This window comes from Grammomys surdaster, unplaced genomic scaffold (genome assembly GCF_004785775.1).
Source record: "Grammomys surdaster isolate TR1022 unplaced genomic scaffold, NIH_TR_1.0 543, whole genome shotgun sequence".
Taxonomy (NCBI): Eukaryota; Metazoa; Chordata; class Mammalia; order Rodentia; family Muridae; genus Grammomys; species Grammomys surdaster.
In genome coordinates, this window is record NW_021604962.1 from 785,064 (window position 1) to 804,226 (window position 19,163).

Below are 19,163 nucleotides of genomic sequence, written 5' to 3' on the forward strand. Positions count from 1 at the left end.
ATAAGGATGGGGAGGGGAGGGGAGGAGAGGGGAAGGGAGGGAGGGGAGGGGAGGGGGAGGGAGGGGGAGGGAGAGGGAGAGATTAAAGTAGAACAAATAACACCTGTTAGTACCCTTGAATACTTTTAGCTCTTCCTTTTTGGAACTACTCAAACAAGTTTTAGAAAGAGAAAATTCAGGTATCTTAATCATAACTTTGAAAATCAATTGGTAAAGTTATGCACTGTTGAATTTGACATGTCATATTTGTTGCTCAGAATTATTAGAGACACAGCAACAATATTTATAACTAGCCCCTCCCACCAGTGTCTAAAAATGTAACTTCAGATGTATTTTACCTTGTTGGCTAGAGTCATTGGGTTCTATGAATGGTCAGAAATACAAGGATTCTTTAGTATACAAGATTCTCCTTAACACAGGGTCAAGCATGGTGGACATTTTGCAGATATCCAAGCCATGAAGATTTCCTTTAAGGACTACTTAGGGCCTTCTAGGGACCATCACATCTATCAGGAAGAGCTATTGGCACTAGTGTACATGCCTATGCATGCCAGTAGTTTCCTACAGAGCTAATCTACTTTTCTGTCATCTGGCGGTCATTTAACATCTCTGTATCTTAGGTGTCTCATTTTAAGAAGGATTGTTTGAATTGAGGATGAATATCTTTAACAGCCAATTATAGCACTAAATTGTAACATTTCACAACTCTATGAATACCACTGGAACAGGCTCTAAAGAAAATGCCTTATATCAACCACTTACTGAGATTTTCTTATGGTGCATACTATTCTAGGTGTTCTCTGCCTATCCATCCTTCTAGGAAAAAAAAAACCTAGAAATATTGCATCCTAAAAATAGTCTATATCTTGTATCAGGTAATACTTTTATTGTCATGCTAGTTCTTTGATGTGGAGAAACCCCAGAATGATTTATCATGACTCATCCCATTTAATTAAGCTTAAAAAATTTAGTGTAAATATTAAGCCCTAATTCTAATATAATATATTCAATTACATCCACATAGTTTTACTTTACAAAGTATCATTGCAATTTGTTATGTCAGATTTAAAGCAACAGGATGATTATACAAGGATAGTAAATGAAATGAAATTTTTTTAAAAAACTAGCTATTCCACAATGTAAGTCATTAGCTACTCCTTGATGTGTCACTGTGCATACACTTGAAAGCATTTATTGCACTATTTAGAGAGGGAAATATACAAGGATCTGTGTCTGTGCATCGGGCCACATGGGTACAGTATTTTGCAGTGTACTTCCTCTATATCCTCCTGTTATGAAACATGCAATGCACAGTAGAAGAAACTAATCACATTTCTATTCACGTTGGGTTTTTCCACTTTGCTAATTATTAGTTATATTCCAATAACATCTTCAGAAAAATATATAACGTGTTTCTAAATAATACAAAAATTAATTTACATTTCTAAGATCCTGGAACACTAACACATTTTCTCTAAAGATAATAGCTTTCTGCCAGGAATAATTTTTTAAAATGAGACTTCAAGGTATGTAACAAGCTCTTGTGGGAATAAGTGCTTTCATTTTATTTAGAAGTTGGGCTCATCAAGTCAGTTGTCTTCCATCCCACCTTCCTTCACATTTTAGCATAAAACAGTGGACACCAAGAAAGACAATGCCCAGAGTGAGCAGGCTGAAGCTGCTAGATTTAGTTCTAGGAAACTCCCAGGGAGTCAAATGTGTTTGCAGGTTACACAGATCTGATAGAATATGTAAGCTTGAAGAAGTTACCAGGCTATGGCTGATGAAATACAGTCATTGGTCTTAATTGGGGTTTTATTGCCTAGATTGAGCAGCAAGGCCAAATGTACTTTAAGCATGTAATAGTTTACTTCAGTTAACATTTGTATATCACAATTCAGCATGACGAAAAATCAGAACAAGAATTCAAAGCAGAAACATGAAGAAATCTTGCTTATTGACATGCCCACTCCTAGCTTGCTCAGCCTGCTTTCTCATACAACCCAGGAGCACCTGTCTAGGGGACAGCACCACCCACAGAGGGATGGACCTTCCCATGTCAATCATTAATCGAGGAACTGACCAGGCTTCTTGTAGGCCAGTCTTATGGAGGCATTCTCTCGATTGAGAGTCCCTCTTCCTAATGATTATAGCTTGTGTCAAGTTGATATGAAACTGATCAGATGTCAAGGATTCTGTTTAACAGAACTGCTAATCAATCTAAATTTAAAAATTTAGCAGAAATTATTGTCTCACAAAATGAAAATGGACAATCATTTATATTTCAATGATTTTGGTGTCTATACCATCTTAAGAGACAAGACAGCAAAAAATATTTTGATATAAATTGAGACTGCTAATATAAATTTGTTCTAGAGAGAGAGATAAAGATACACACTGACAGACTAACAAATAATGAATCAAGTCTCAAAATGTTGGAGAATATTCGTCATAAAAAGCCACACCACAGAGAAAAAAAGAATTTCAAGAGAAATGTAATAATCAAAGACTAGTGAGTTTAGGTATACATAATCACTGAAATTCTCTTAATAACCCTACAGAGGTGTGTGAAGTAATAAAAATCTGCACAGTGTTAATATAATGCCTATGGCTTATAATAGGTTTTCAAGCATTCCTGGCTAGTTACATAAAACCCATGCTTAGCCAGGACAATCAGAAAAGTTGTGAGTAGAGTGTGCAACTCTACTGAACCTGCTGATTTCCTTTATGGGCATCCTGTTGGACTTGATAAACATAAAACACAAGTGTTTATGCAACATGCATTGTTCTATGGAGGAGAGAAGGAGGGTGAATAAGCAGCTTAAGTCTGAGTCCTAGCACGACTTCTCTCCTGTTCCCAGAGGGTGCTCCCAATTGGGTGCTTCTGCCTTACAGTTATATATAATGATATATAGCATGATTCTAGTGATTGTATTCTCTCATCCTTTAAATTCGAGTTGTAAAACACTGACATGGAAGAGTGTACTATTTAATTATCTGGCCTTAATTCCTCTGTCAGCTCCATTAGCTAACAACCATATCAGCAAATGACTCCACTGAAGGTCTGCCTCCCATGTTAATCATGAGATTCCCTTCTTAGCTGCCCCTTGTATATCTAATACATTATGGAATGATATGCATCATTTTATTATAATTTTACTTTCAATCCTTTAATAATCCTTTAATTTTTAGAAATGAATGTTATATCTTATAATAAAAACAGGATAAAAGTGTTTAAGAGATTCTTGGGCAGGCATCCAGATAAAATGCAGAATTAAAAAAAATACTACTTAATAGACTCATGAAAAGACTCATATTTCCTAACATACAGAATTAGGCAAAGCTCTATAGTACTCCTGCCAACGCATGAGAGGGCATCATTACTACCTAAATGAGAACTCTAATGAAGTATGTGGAGAAAATCAGGTGTCATTTGGCTTTCTCTCTGGGTATTGGAAAGTCTCATTTAGGGATGTATGCTCAGAGCCATCTGCATAAGGCAAACTTAATTTGGCATCACATTTGTTTATCTGTGACACACCTGCTTGCTCTCTGGACTATGGAAGAACGACAGCAAGTTTTCAACCATAATCAACTTCATATTATTTTAATTAGTATCTCTATCGAAATGAAAAATAGAAGTTAGTTTTTATACCAATAGGATTTCAGATACTTCAGGGAATAAAGCAAGGAGTTCAAAATTAACTTTGGTCATTTGCAGTTGCTTAAAAAAAAAAAGATGGGAAATGTAATTTTGCAAAGAATCATCTAGCAAAGTAATTATGCCACAGAAATGGAAATATATTACATAAAACACAGGAAGACTCAATCTCATCATGATAATAAGATGCTACCATCTACATCTCTGTCTGTTAGCTAGAGACTGTGTCAATTCATCTTTTCCTTTTTCCATGAACCTTAATTTCCAGTCTCTCATGCTTATCAATTTTTAAATACATGAAACCTGAGTAAAGGGGAACATTTAAACTGTTTCAGTCATTTATAAAATCCAGTAGCCAATCTGCAGCTCAGTGATGGGCATAAGATTGCAACCTGATACAAGTTTTGTATGTTAGTTAATTATGACCAAACTCCAACATGCTTTGAAATAGACAATACTTAAAATGCAGAAAACGAAGTAGTCTCCAAGAAAGCTAAGCAGTTTCCTACATACTAACTTTCATGTTATAGAAATGAGCTGCTATTTCTTTAATCATCATAAATATTAATAAAGAGGCCCTGTCCTCAGGCTTTTACATCAGGGTCACATTCGTCTTCTCGATGACTAATAGCTGAAATTACTCATTTGTCAGACATTTACATAATGCTTAGAAATTAACTATTAGTTAAGAGTTAATGTTTATTTCAAAATATCATACTGGTAATAGACACATTCAGTAGGCAATTAAAGTAGCAAAATGTTTGGGAAAATTTATTTAAAACTGACTTATTTTCTTGCGCTTATCCCAGTACATCTAAGGAATGCTCTAGACAAATAATAAAACAAATATTTTGCTCAAATATAAAAAATAGCTTAAAATGTTTCAGGGACGCCTATGGATCCAGAGGCTAAAGGCCAGCCTAAGGGCTCCCTCACTGTCTCCAGTCTACCATGACTTATTAGCTTTGTGATACTTGAAATTCAGCCCAAAGCAACCTTTCATCAGTTTATTACTTAATCTGGTATATTATTTGTTCTGTGTGCTTGCAGGGTGTCATGTGCGACCCTGTCTATTAGGGAACAAATCGTGGGAGGATGCTCTCTCCTTACAGCAAACAAGTCCTAGGTATGGAACCCAGATCCTCGCTCTTGGTGGTAAGCGCTTTTACCCATGGAGCAATCTCCCTGCTCCGTCATTCATATTTTCTCCATAATAAACAGGTATGTATAAAATAAAAACAAAGAAAATATGTACATTGGTTAAATTTTAGATACAGTTTTAAAACACTGCTACAAATTGTGAAGATGAACACTTGGAAAACTAATAGTCAAAACAGTCAAATCTGCATGCTAATTAATTCGGCCATTTCACTTTTCTTTTGTTAACCATAATATATAGTGAGTATTATCCTCTGATCATTTGATGATATCTGACATGTTTAGCCAAACCCTGTGCATTAGATGAGTTCAAAATCCTTCTAATATACATTCTAATTTAAATATGTTATTGTTATTATTGTGTGTGATTTGTATGTGAGTGTGGGCACACGTGTGTTACAGCATGCGTGTTTAAGACAGCTTTTGGAGTGTGTGTTGTCCTTCCTCTATGGGATCCTGTGATTTTAAGTAGGTCATCAAGCTTATGTGAGATGGGGGCTTTGACTCACTTGGCCACCTTGTCAGCCTAGGACATAAACTTTATAGATAACATCATTTCACCTGATTGTCAAATCTCTGTATGCTCATGTAGAACTACATCAATGTCTCATTTTTAGCCCAAGTGGTTTCCTTTTAATTAATATCTAGCACAGTATTATGAACAGTTGTTAATTTACTAAATATTATTATTATGTTCTTCACTTTGTATTCATAGATTGAAGTGACAATAAATATCATCACATTCAAAAACATGTTAATACATCAAACGGAGATACCAATGAGGCATCTGTCACTATATTATTGTCAGATATATTTGAGAATGATTTTACCTGCAGTGTAAATCCTAAATGTAACCCTGGATGAACGACTTGCCTTTTAGCAAACGCTGAGGAAGAGCCAATGTGTTACTTCACTACAATGCGCCACTCCTTTTTGCTAGTGTAATTCTTTTTTCTTCTCTCTCTCTCTCTCTCTCTCTCTGTCTCTTACACTCTCTTTCTTTCTCTGATGGTTTACACTTAAGTTTTATTTTAGTATGACGTTGAAAACATTAATCATATGAATTAAGAAAACTCTGAAGTACAGCAGGAATCTCATGTGTAAATCCTTGTAATGGTAGCAAAACGCACAGCCTCAGTGTGTAACTTTAACAATAAACACATTCTAGTCATAGAACATATTTTTTATCTTTCTTTTTAAAATGAAAATATCCTTTAATCCAAGATTAAAAACTCAAGAGGGATAGGATATACTAAATGTCTAAAGAAAAAACAGAGAAATTATATATTTCTTTGCTAAAACTTGAATAAAGGCACTTATACATCACAAATGTTCTTTTCACTCAGTTATCTGAAATCATCATTTATATTATTGTATAAAATATATAATATAACTAAAAGCTGCTACACAGTACAAAACAATCCAAAAGTTTCTGTATTAAAACTAATATTTAAACACCATAAATCCCACCAATTAAAATAACAATTAGTTCTTTTTAATATTATGTCCCTTATACAGAAGATTTTTAAAGCTGTTTAAATGATCATAGAAATTTAGTTTTACACTAAAAATATACACATGAAGAATATGAATCCATAGCTTTAAAATCCTGTTTCCTACCTTCACATTATCTGGATGGAGTCCTCCAGGGTGCTTGTCCATGTACTGACATAAATCAGTGTGCTGGGGAAAAAGGGTGAAAATGTATTAACATCCCTCTGGCTATAGTATGAAGAATCAATATTTTTCTACTTCAAAGTCACCATTACCTTCTGGAAAAAACAAATTCAGAATGTGTGAGGTAATATTTTAGAGTGTACAACTGCATGCCCTACCAAACCTCATTTCATCCATAATAAAACCACCTTCACCTTCAGGTTTTATGTTAACCATAGTTGTTTTAATAGGAATACATGTTTACAGTTTGTGAAGTGTTGATTTCATCATTGAATATACATTCTGATACTTAATAAAAAGCCAATCACAAGTTTTCTGAAGTCAGTTTAAATTCTTATTTATTTTATGTAAGCTTGAAGACATCCAAAACCCTATTATCCTAGTGAAATTAATAACTGGAATTTTCACAGATACATACACATAATTATTTTAGGTTTCAAGAATTGACTATATTTAAATAAATATAAATTATAAATTAACAAAAAATGCTTTCAAAGTAACAACTTTTAAAAAAGACAGACAGGTACCTATTAACGCACTCAGATAATATGCAGCTATTTTTCAAGCATGACAAGTTAATGTACCAATAATAGTATTTTTCCTTAACTTACTTTTGTTTAGATGATGAATGACAGAAAACTATTAAAATGGAAGTTTAGTCAAAAGTTATGTTCTCTTATTTTAAGGCATCCTATGATTTACAAGGCAAACAATTACAAGGCAAAACGAATGAACAAGTGTTCTGGTGTCTCTTTGGCTGGAGTGACTGAGTTTTATAAAGCATTTGAGGACCTTGCTGCAGCCATCATGTCCACAGTTCAAATTTGGTTACTGGGATTTAATTGTACACCAATGGCGACTGGCAATGACACATGCCAGACCTTAAAGTCATCCCATCATGTGCTTATAAAGATGCACGGCACATAAGGTGTGCCAGGTACCACAACAGAGCACAGAGCATCCCTTAAGGATCCCTGAAAGGATCACTAGAACAATGAAGGGAAGACTGTCCTCTAAACAACTCAGAAAGAAATCAGTTCTGAGAAACGACTTAGCCATTCCAAGGACAAAATTTAAAAAACTGGGACAAAAGTGCTAGTTGATATATATAGTCTGACTTCACTATTTTATCTAGAACCATGCAGGATGTTACTAATCAGACTCAGACTTTATGCTGCTGAAACTATTTAAACTATGGCAGCTGACACACACACAAAGAAAGACATAGATATATAGAAAGTTATACATATAAGATAAGCTCAGTAAAACAAACAAAAAATAATTACATTAGGTCCATGGGGCTTTTCCTGAATTACTATATGCAAGTTTTATTCCAAGCATTTAAGAAACAAAGGGAAATTCATCTTGATCTGAGACTGAGTCTGCAGTATTCACTTAATGCAGTCCTTCATGGGTAGCTAAGATAACATCACCTTCAGAAAGAAGCCAATTAAGTACTTAGGAGCAATTGTATTTTGAAGAACAAATAAAATTGTATATGAATACATTTCAACCTATAAGGTTGTGCATACATTGTGTGTGTAGTATAAGATCCAAAAGGGTATGAATGATACCTAATTGTCATAGTTTTTAACACACAAGAAGCAAAATGACTCAAAGAAGATATGACCCATCATATGGCTAGTGCCTGCTGTGGTTAGAAAATATCTTCAGTGTTCCTCCTCACTGAAAGCCACATGTGCTGGAAGCCTGCATCAAAGAATACTGTGTTCAAATATTGAGATATGTAAGATGTTGCATCTCCATGGAGGTCATCGGTCCATCGGTCTCTGTGGGCATGTAACTTGAAGGGTGGACTTGTAGGGCCCTGAGTAAGCTTTCAAGAAAGTTTTTTGTTGTTTTTCATATCATTAGAGACAGGATCTCACAATGTGGCCTACAATGAACTTGAGTTAGAAATCCTCTTAATTACTAAAATCACAAACACATGCCATCACGTCTGAGTGATAGCAACCTGTTAGAGGAGGTCTAAATTCCCCATGGCTTCCAGCCTTGCTTCTTGATCTTTTACTCAAAGTGCCATCTACCCTGGTCCCATCTGTCATGTAGTTATACAACCAGATGAGTCCTATCCAGAGCAGCACTGGGCTATATGTGCTTACAGCCCACTATGTATAAGATAATTACCCTCTTTTCTGTGTAAGGACACAGGCATGGTGTCATGATAAGGAATATAAACTATTGTAACAACAAATTTGTGTCATGTTACGGTCACTAAAACCATAAGCCTGAACTTACAAAACAAATAAAAATTCCTGATATCCTCAAATATAAACTGAACACAATAAACAACCACAAAAGTCAGGAAGGACAAAAACTTAAAAATACAGGAGCTGGAGAGATGGCTCAGCAGTTAAGAGCACTGACTACTCTTCCCAAAGTCCTGAGTTCAATTCCTAACAAGCACATGGTGGCTCACAACCATCTGTCATGGGAAATGATGGCACCTACATTGTACTCATATACATTAAAAAATAAATATATTTTTTAAAAATACATATTTTATATTATATACATATTTATATTTTGTGATTTATGCAAGTAAGCAGGAAAATTACATTATATGGGGCATACATAAAATGAGGCATGAGGCAATATAAAATTTCCCACAGCCTCACAGTTCTGTAACCACAATGAAGCATATCCCTATAACATGGGATTTGACTGAGAAATCAAAAGAAAGGAAGATGAAAATTTACCAAAATGCTCTAACTTCTCACTGTAAAACTCAACAAATTGAACAGGCAGAAAAACCAAACAGATGAAGACATGACTTACAGAATGTAGAAGCAGCATTATTTCTGTGATCAATAAAATCACTCACTGTATGTTAAAGAGTGTATATCTGTTTAACAGAAATGGCACAGTAGTACAAACTGACAAGAAGTAACCATGAGAAAAATAGAAGCGCTTTCAGAAGGCAACAAGCAGCACCCTTTTTATACCAGTGATAAAGTTCATATTAAACCATTTGAGTTAGTCAAGCATAGATGTAGAATTCTTCTCATTTTTTGACATTGGAATATCAATATTCAGTAGCAACGATCTAGGAAGTCACTGAAATACAGCTGCTATTCCTGAGAGTGAACTCTTTTTCCATGCTTTATTTACATGTTACTTGACCCAGTGACTGATCAACAAACAACCAGATCCTCTCTGAAGGACAAAGATAGAAAAGGGAGCCCTACCTTTTATCTGTGAGCCATCTATTGGACTTTTCAGGTAAGCCTATTCTTTTAGAGATCACAATTTAAGACTCACATGACTCCTTTAATAAGACAAATCTAATCTAAGTTTGGCAAGTAGGAACATGCCTTTAATTTCACCACTCAGGAGACAGAGGCAGGTAGATCTGAGTTTGAGGCTAGCCTGGCCTACATAGGCAGACCCTGCCTCAAAATAAAACAACAACAACAACAACAAAAAAAAAAACAACAAAGAGACTAATCTATAAACTCTGAAAACCATGAAGCAATCTATCAGTTTCACTGGGTGCAGTTTTTTCTTTTCTCAGCAACACATAAAACAGTTCTCCCAACCATTCCCATGGCAGGAAGGACAAAACGAAGCCAAACAGCTGAAGGAAGTCAATACAAAAGGGAACTGGGAAAAAGAAATATTTTCATGAGAATGTCTAGAAAAATAATAAATCAAACTGTCAAAACTGTCTTCAATCGACCATAGTATTGGATACTAAACTACAGAACAATGAAAAGTGAGCAGAGCATTAATTGTCTGGAAACTCTGGAGATTAAGTGGATTGCTGAAATACAGCAGTAACTAAAACAAATGAATTAGCTAACCAATAAAGGAGGGCGAGAAGATAGCAAAGAACAACAGCATCCCCGCCCAATGAAGACACTCTACAAATGATCATTCTAGGTAGCAGGATTCAATATGACCTGACAGACTAACAAATCTAGACAAAATACAGAAATGGCTGGGGTTGAAAGAAGAGCTAAGTATCTGATAATGTGTGCCTCAAAAACTAACAAAGTAAGAGGTAGGGCCATGGTGATATTAAAGAACTATTAGGACATTACATACATGAGACATGATGGTTTTGCAGAAAAAAGATAAAGTCTAATGTGGTTTAACTGCTGTGAATTTTATATGAATTGTTTTCATCTTGGCAAAGATAAAGTAGTTGTACATTTTGTTCAAAATGAAAACAACAAATCTGTGAGAACAAAAGTAAAAATGAAGCAAAAAGTCCTGATTCTCAAGGGATACTGATGACCCACTTAGTGCATATCTTGTGATACAGCATCATGAAATGCAGGAGAGAGGTCTTCCAGAGAACAGTTCTTAGGAAATGACATCTTTTTTAGTCATTTAATTTATTTAATTAGTCCTTAAATTTATTTGCATTTTAGATAAAATATCTCTATTAATTCTTTGAGAATCCCATACATACATGTAAGGTATTTCAATCAAGCCTTTAAATGTTTAAGTCAGTATTTATTTAGATGTAGGATACAGAAACATAGTTCGTGGGCATGTATGCAGGTAAACCATCTGCATCTGAACAGGACTATCAATAGTCACGTTACCTTGTATAGGTCACACGACCTCTCATCGTTACAACATCTTCATCTGTGTAATGGACGATAATCAACACCCTCCCTCAGACTAGTGTTACAACTTAATGAGAAAACAATCACACCATTTTCAGAAAAGCAGACGGTTCACCATCGACGCTGTAGAGGACGATGGTGGTGATAATGATAATGTTCTGTGTTGTGTTTAAGTTGAGGAGGGATATTTTGAAGGATTGAAATTTAAAAATGAGTATAAACATCTAGAGAGAGAAATGAAAAGTCAGTCCTGTGTGGTAGCATTTCAGGACATCATGTGTGACTCTTGTCTTCATGCTCATCTGTTTTCCCATTGTACTATTCTCTACTCAGAGTGACATGCATATGGACCTTAGAGTGTACTGAGTGATTAGAAACAAGAGTCTGAAGAACTCTATGAAGGATGGGCCAGCAGGAGTTCTAGGCCAGCCTTTGCTGGCCAGTATTGGCCATTCTACCCACACGAAAAGCTGTTTATTTCCCCTTTCTATTTTTAAAATTTTATTCCCATTATCATCATTAAAAATGAAACAAAACAGGAGCAAACCTTTCCTTTTTTTAAACACGGAGCACTCTGACTTTGGCTGAATCAGATGTAGCACGACTACAAACTTCATTAAATCTGTAACTTCTTGCCTCGGTTCTGGATCATGCAACCTTTGCGATTTGGACGGGTATAGAAATAAGGGGCTAAATAATGATAACACATGGTATTTCTTGGTTCTTCCATTGTTCAGGATTCATCCAGGTTCAGTTTTCAGCAGAGGTTCTGAGTGAAAGTGACAAACAGATCAGTCTCCTGTGATGATGGACAGATAAGGTTGGATCCATCTTGCTTGGTCTCCGGCAATTTCGTCTAATACCTAAAGGAGCACTTACAGAGCAGCTCCTGGATGGCTGTCTATTAAGTAGCTCATTTCCCACTCACACCCCCGGGGCTGTGTGCACTAGCATCTCTCCTTTTCCCTACTATACTCTTTCTCCACTCATGGGACCATCTCACTCCCATGACTTTCACATCAGTGCTGTTTTGCTTCAGGACAGTGCCATTTAGAAGCACTGCAGATGCTTATGTCTGACAGGTTTATATTTGATGGCTAGAACTTCAAATCAATCTTCCACGGAGTAGGTGGTTCCAAGTGTGGCTAGATCAATAGACCATGCCGAAATAGAGGAGGGACAGACTTGGACTCTAAAGATTTAGTCCATGCCTAGCTGTATCTTTCTTCTTTACTGCTGAATGCTCAGGGAACATTTCTACAGGAAGAAATCTGGGGAGATATATGAATTCAGAGTCCACTAAAGACTAAATGTTCAAATCAAAATAATTTGTAAGGTACTGAATCTGTTAGTGATCCTGACGAAATTTCTTATGACAGGATCACATTAGCTATAGAAGTCAAGATAGTCATGTTTTGCTTTGTAAAATACAAGGAATGTAGAGAACACAGGAAATGAAAGGATTTCACCTCACAAACAATTTGGCAAGGCAGAGTCTGGATGAATTTTGTCATATGCAGGCCTGAGAAGCACAGTAACCACTATTGGTCATGTGCCAGTGAGTTACGAAGCTTAACTAGGAAGACATGACTGAAACCCCTGGCATGACAACACTTAAACAGTCCTAAGTAAAACAGCTCATTAAAAAGAGAAGCAAGAGAAAGAAGGGGTGAGAAGAGAGGGAAACAGGGTGAGAGAGAGAAGGAGAGGGCAACAAAAGAAATGATAGGTGAGGGCTGGACTCAACTTTTCTGTTGTTTCTACACTCCGTCACTTAGCCATTTTTGAATCAGGCCTGAGTCAGGAGATAGAAATAATTCCACAGAATACTGCTGCTGAGAAAGTTATAGGAACTCTGGCCATCTCTTGGACATGAAGGTTTGCCCACTTTGCATATGCAAAAATGAATATATTTGTTAGGGGGTTGTCCAGCTTTTGTTATATACGTATGGACATTTGTATTCTACCTTAATCTTCATGAATTTAGGTTTCAGTGCTTGGCTCCAAATAATCAAATATTCACAAGTCATCAAGTTCCCCAGGGTAATTCTGCTTTTGAAGGAGAATGGATTTTCCTTATCAAAAAAAATAAGGCCTCTTTTCAAACATATGTATCTGTATCTGTTCACTTGGAATGTTAAGTATCTGTCCACAGTATTTGTCAGCTAATTCTGACGTCTGGAACTGCTGCCAAAATATGAGATTGAAAATAGCACAGTCCTATTTTTAAGCATCTAGGCTAAAAATAAAGAAGTTCCTCAGAGAGGATAACCAACAGACCCCATCGTTTTGAAATTACATGAAGTAAAGCCTTCACAGCCTTTACAGTGTTCATATAATTTTCCATTTGTCAGAGAGGGGAAAGTCAATATATTCATACTTACTGAAATTTTTATCATGTTGAGAAGAAAAACAATCTGTCCTAATCACAAGAATGTGAAGAGATTACAGAAAACTATTTTGGAATTTCTGTGTTCTTAATATGCATGTTGATTTTATGGTGAAACACCAAAGCTCAGTTATAAATTTATTGAAGCATATAGTAAAAAAAAATACATGGTATATGTTATATATTAAGAACTCCTAAGACAGATAAATTGGAGGTATCAAAATATAAAGCCCTCTTTGCCTTCATTCACTGACCTTAAATTTTTTTTGAAAATCCGCTTATTATACAACCAAGTTTGAATCTATGTACCCTATCTTCATCTTCTTCTTCAATGGCAAGAGAACCATTATAGTGAAACTTCAGGTGGTAACTTTGATTATAAAATAGCAAGATGCTGCAAATTAAAGACATTTTCTGAAGGAAATGAATCATTCTTCATCTTCTACTCTTCAGTGGTATCTCATGTGGTCACAAATTTTATGCAATGACAATAACTGTCAGTGTGACAACAAGGGTAATTGTAGCTACTGACTGAGATTATCTTTATTAGCACTGTATTGTGTCTAGGACACAACACCTGTAATTTTTTGTTAGCTGTGATGACTAATTATTATTATCAGTTGATTAGAATAAGAATACTCAGACATGGCTATAAGGGTGTTTGAGGATTGACTGAGGAACTGATACCCATGGTGCTATCGCTCGGATGCTGTTATAACTAAATAAAAATAGCACGAGGACAAAGCCAGATGAACACGACCATTCATCTCTCTCTGCTTCTTAACTGGAAAGGCAAAATGACCAGCCACCCCACAATCCTGCTGTCTTCCTGCCATAAAGCAATTGCATCTCTTTAACTGTATTGCAAAATAAATCCTTCCTTTTTAAAAGTTACTTACTAACAGATATTTGGCCAATAGGAAAAGAACATGACAAACACATCACATTTTTGGAATGCCATCTGAAAGGCGGTATGAATTTAAACATGATTTGACAAAGGTTATGAATGTGGGAAGACTATCTTTGCTCTCCTTAATCTATGTAACCTTAGATCATCAGCATCACACAATTCCACAGGGGACTGTCATTGCTCTGGAGAAGTGAAGAAAACCTACAGAAGCTGAACATTTCTTCTACGTCAATCAAGAGGATTTCCCTCAAGGTATAATCTCAATTTGAAACAACTCAGATTGCTGTTTAAAGAATTAAAACATCAAATTACTAAGAAGTTAGGTTCAAACTGCTCTTATATGCTGCTTACAGGTTTGAATTGACTTTGAAACTGTATTTTTTTTCCTGGTGAAGCTTGACAGCACTCACCTATTTCAGTCCTAAGTCACAATCAAATCATAGTGTTGCAAGTTTCAAAACATGAGAGTCATTCATTAATAAAGAGAAATGATAAGAAAGCTTAACCTACAGCATTTAAGACAAAGTCACAGGCGTTCAGGGCATCTGATGAAAGGAGCTTATATCCACTACATATAAGAAAGAGCTATTTCTTAAGACCTCGGTGTAAGGTCAACTTTAAGCAAGCAATCAACTGTTATTCAGGCCTCACATTCATGCATTATAATTCCTCAGCAACTTTCACAAAAACAAACATTGTAAAGTACCACACAGGTGCCACCTCTTTCCTCTGAGGTTTCAATTAAAGGTGAATTATTGAGCTTCTGATGGTATAACAAGACACAGCATGAAGAGAGCCTGGCCTTCCCATCTAGTCTATCCTGACACAAGCAAAGACATTATTCTCAAGTATTTCACTGTTTCTACACAAACTTCCTTTAAATATTACAAGGCCTGTTTCTAGACTATTTTATTTTTAATCTTGTTTTAAACCACACAGGAAGAGTTTAAAATTCTCTCAATAAACCACACATACATTCCTTAGGGAAGAGTAAAAGTAATCAGGACAAAAGCAGATTATTACATAAAAATTCTTCTATAATAGCTAGCATGGAACAGTTTGCTTCTAATTGAATTATACATTTCTTTTTAATCATTTAACATATTTCTCCCCCTTTTTGGTAATAATAAATCTATGTGTGGCTGTCCATAATTCTGCCTAAATGATTTCAGCTGTCATTTCTCAATCCAAGATGCACGAGCAGCCTGAGGCTGGTGAGTGAACAGGAAACATTTCCAACCGCATTCCCATCATGCAAAACCAGCAACCTGAAATATCCTTTCCATTAAAACAAAATGCTATTTGACTTCTGGGAATAGCATCATACAGAGACAGATTAGACAGCTCCACAAAGGCAGGCACAACTCTGCAAACCATTTTTCTCTCATAAAAGGAATGTAGACGTCCAAGCCCCAATAGTTTGTGTCTCTAGTAGTTTTACTATTGTTGAAGGTAAATCTTAAAGTGAAAAGCATTTGTATCTACAGGAATCTTAGGAAAATAGTAAAGGGAACAACAGTCTTCCTTTTTGAAAGGGGACAGTTTAGGAAATCTGTGGAAAACTTCTATAATACATTCAACAGAATACCACTTTACAGTGGCGTGAATCTGCTGAATGTGCTCTGTAAAACCAAGTCAAGAAAGGGCAGCTGCCTGTGGTTCAGGTATCACATAGCAAATCATGCACGGAACGAAACCACATAAGAAAACAGAATGGTATCAGCTTCAAATAAACACTTTTTTTAAATGTGCATTGTACTTTTAGACAAGGTTGAGTTTTTAAGAAAAAATAAAAGCATAAGCATAAGGACACAGAGAATGGATATAGAGAGGAGAACTGTCACACAGAGATATGTGGCTTAGAAAATTAACTATGCTGGGGTTAGCTTGAAGTATATATGATTTTTAATTTAAAATATATTAATATTAGAGCACCTTATGAAAAGGATATTCAATAAATATTGATTTCCAACAAGGATTTAAAAAAATGAGATTAAAATTATTTAATTTTTCTTTTTCTCATGATGTGTCCTAAAGTTAATATTTTTTAAATTAAAAATTATACACTGGAAACTCTCTGCAGTATAGTTCATTTTCTAAGCCATGTCTTTCTGTCTGGCCATCTCCTGTGCAAGTGCTATCTTAAAGGAGGGAGATAGCACAGTGGATAAAGTGCTTGCCACACAAGCATGGGAACCTGAGTTCAAATCACCAGCACCAACACAAAGACGTCAGGTGAGCCTACCTCTAATACCAATATGGGAAGCAGAGACAGAGAATCCTAGAGCAAGCTGGGTGGCTAGACTAGATGCATTGGGTACCTCTGTGTTGAGTAAGAGATACTGACTTAGTAAAGAAACTAGATAACAATTAAGGGAGACTATAGATTTCAACCACAGGTCTCCAAATGCATGTCTACGTATGTTGCACATGGATTCCCACACAAAAATGTATATGTTCACATGCATACCAAATACACATGCAAAAAATAATCTGGAATAGTATTCAAGAATATCTTAACTCTAAAACTCTGAAGCCACCCTGCTAGAAATATTGAAGACTCTAAAATTACAGAGAACAACAACAGCAACAACAACAACAAAAGAATTTGAAACAGGGAGAGATCAGAAGCTGGAGAGAAGAGACCAAGACCAGACAGGAAGACAGTAGTAAATGAAGTGGCCATTCCAGGATAACGTTGGTTCAGCTTTGATTTCTTGTTGTTTAGAATTGTAGGGAGGCATACTGTTGTCAGGCTGGCTTGGAACTCTGTATAGTCCATGCTAACTACAACATTCCAAGTATTGAGACAATGGTACTGAGCCACCAGGCCAATCACGGGGTAACATGATGGCTACAAGGATGGGCAGAAGAGCCACTTCATATGCTGGCTCTTCAGACATAACACTCACAGGGGACCTGGTAACACAGAAAGTGGCTTAGAAAATGAACTGTGCTGTAGTGAGTGTATATAATTTTTAATTTTAAAAATAGTAATTTTAGAACTGTTTATGAGAAGAAGAAAATACTAAATAAGACTTCGTTGACACATTTTCTTGGCAACTCTTCTGAAAGTCTGTATCAATTGTATTAATCTTCCAGTTCATTATAAATGAGTGAACAATTAAAAACTCATAAGGACAAATAAAACATCTTCACTATATAGAAACTTGATAACAATTGTGAGAAAATAGCAAACAGAATCAAATATGTGTCAATGGATTCCTCCTCTTCTTAAGAGAAAGGAGCCATTTATAATCCCATTCATACATTTGACTAGGAAGCTTTCCCAAGACAACCGGGAATGGTATATTGGAAGCAAGGTTATTATAATTTTTCTAAGTACTGTAGAGTTCTTCCTCATTACCTAAGGAAGAAAGCTTGTGGGCCAAAACTCCAAAACAGGACTAATCAATACTCTCATGAATGAGAGATATATCTGGAAAAAATTATGTTAGAAATACATTTTCCTGGCTGGAGTAATACACAATGTACAGCAACATGTGTTTAGAGAAAGGCTTTTCAAGTCTGAAAGACCTCAAGACTTCAAGACTGAAGTCTGCAAAATATCTGTTATGGACATGGTGGAGGGAACAATTTATAGTTGGCACTATAGTACATGTGAAGCATAAGTACTTTTAGGTAAAAATCTCTCCTTTTTCACTTCACATTTTTGTTGGTGGTGGTGGTGGGTTTTGGTTGCTGTTGCTTTTGTGTTTGTGTTTGTGTTTTGTTTTTGGCTTTGTTTGTAGCAGTGTCTCACTAAAAAGCCCAGGATGGCCTGGAACTCAGTATCTAGTCCAGACTGGCCTCAAACAATGACCTTCCTACCTCTGACCCTTCAATGGTGGGTTTACAGTTGTTCACCATTACTCCCTGCAAGAAGTCTGTTTTCCAAACCAGAGTTTGCTTTTCAAATTATTTCAATACATTTAAGGGCAAATGAACTTTGGGTTTCCCAAGTTCTGTGAGTGGAAAAGCACAAGTCTATACCTACAGAATATGATGATCAGAGGCAGTGCTATATCTCTGACAAATTTAAACGTGTTGCTTTAAAGCAGTAGCTCTGTCTACAAGGAGCATGAAAAAGGTTCTGGCTCATAAAGCATGCAGGAAATTGCTTCAATTATTACATTCTTGGTATTTCCAAAATTTTAAATGGATTTGAAACTCAGACCCATGTATTTCAAAAAAAAATTATTGTCCTGCTTGTGATAAAAACAAACAAAAAAGCCAAAGCGCAAGAGCAACTGCTCCCTGCTTCTCTCTTATTTTGCCACTATGATCTTTCCTCAGGTCACAAAGAATTTTGCTGCGGGTGTGTGTAAAATCACGGGAACCCTGAGTAAGAAAACAGCTTCCTAATTTCCTTAAAGCTTAGACACTTGCAATACTTCCGACAATAACTTCCCCAGGCATGTGACATATTTAGCACAGTAATGATGCTGTCAGTAGGAACGTTGAGAAGCATAGACCAATGCTATTGCTGATATATTATGCCTCTGGCTCTAATGCCAACCCTAGTCAGTGAGTTGGAACATACAATACTTCTCCCTTCTCTTGATCTTGTGCAGTTTGCCAAAAGAGAGGTTGTTGAAAAGGATTTCAAGGAAAAAGAATAAAACTTCACTGCTTGGTTATAGAACAATTCAGTTGTGCTTTCTTGATTCCAGGGTGAACACAACATTTGAAAATTTGCCTCACTCAACTTCAAACATGAATCAAATATACCATAAATAACTTCGTACAGTCATACTAGACAATTTGAGT

General features: G+C 35.9%; 1 protein-coding gene across 3 annotated transcripts in view; it reads right to left on the reverse strand.

Moving 5' to 3' along the window:
* Cdk14 (cyclin dependent kinase 14) overlaps positions 1–19,163 on the reverse strand; it is a 472,739-nt gene that overhangs the window by 181,876 nt on the left and 271,700 nt on the right. For all 3 annotated transcript variants that reach the window (XM_028781762.1, XM_028781763.1, XM_028781764.1), the window contains one exon: positions 6,440–6,502. In XM_028781762.1, coding sequence (XP_028637595.1) covers positions 6,440–6,502 — 63 coding nt within the window. The remainder of the gene's footprint in view (positions 1–6,439; positions 6,503–19,163) is intronic.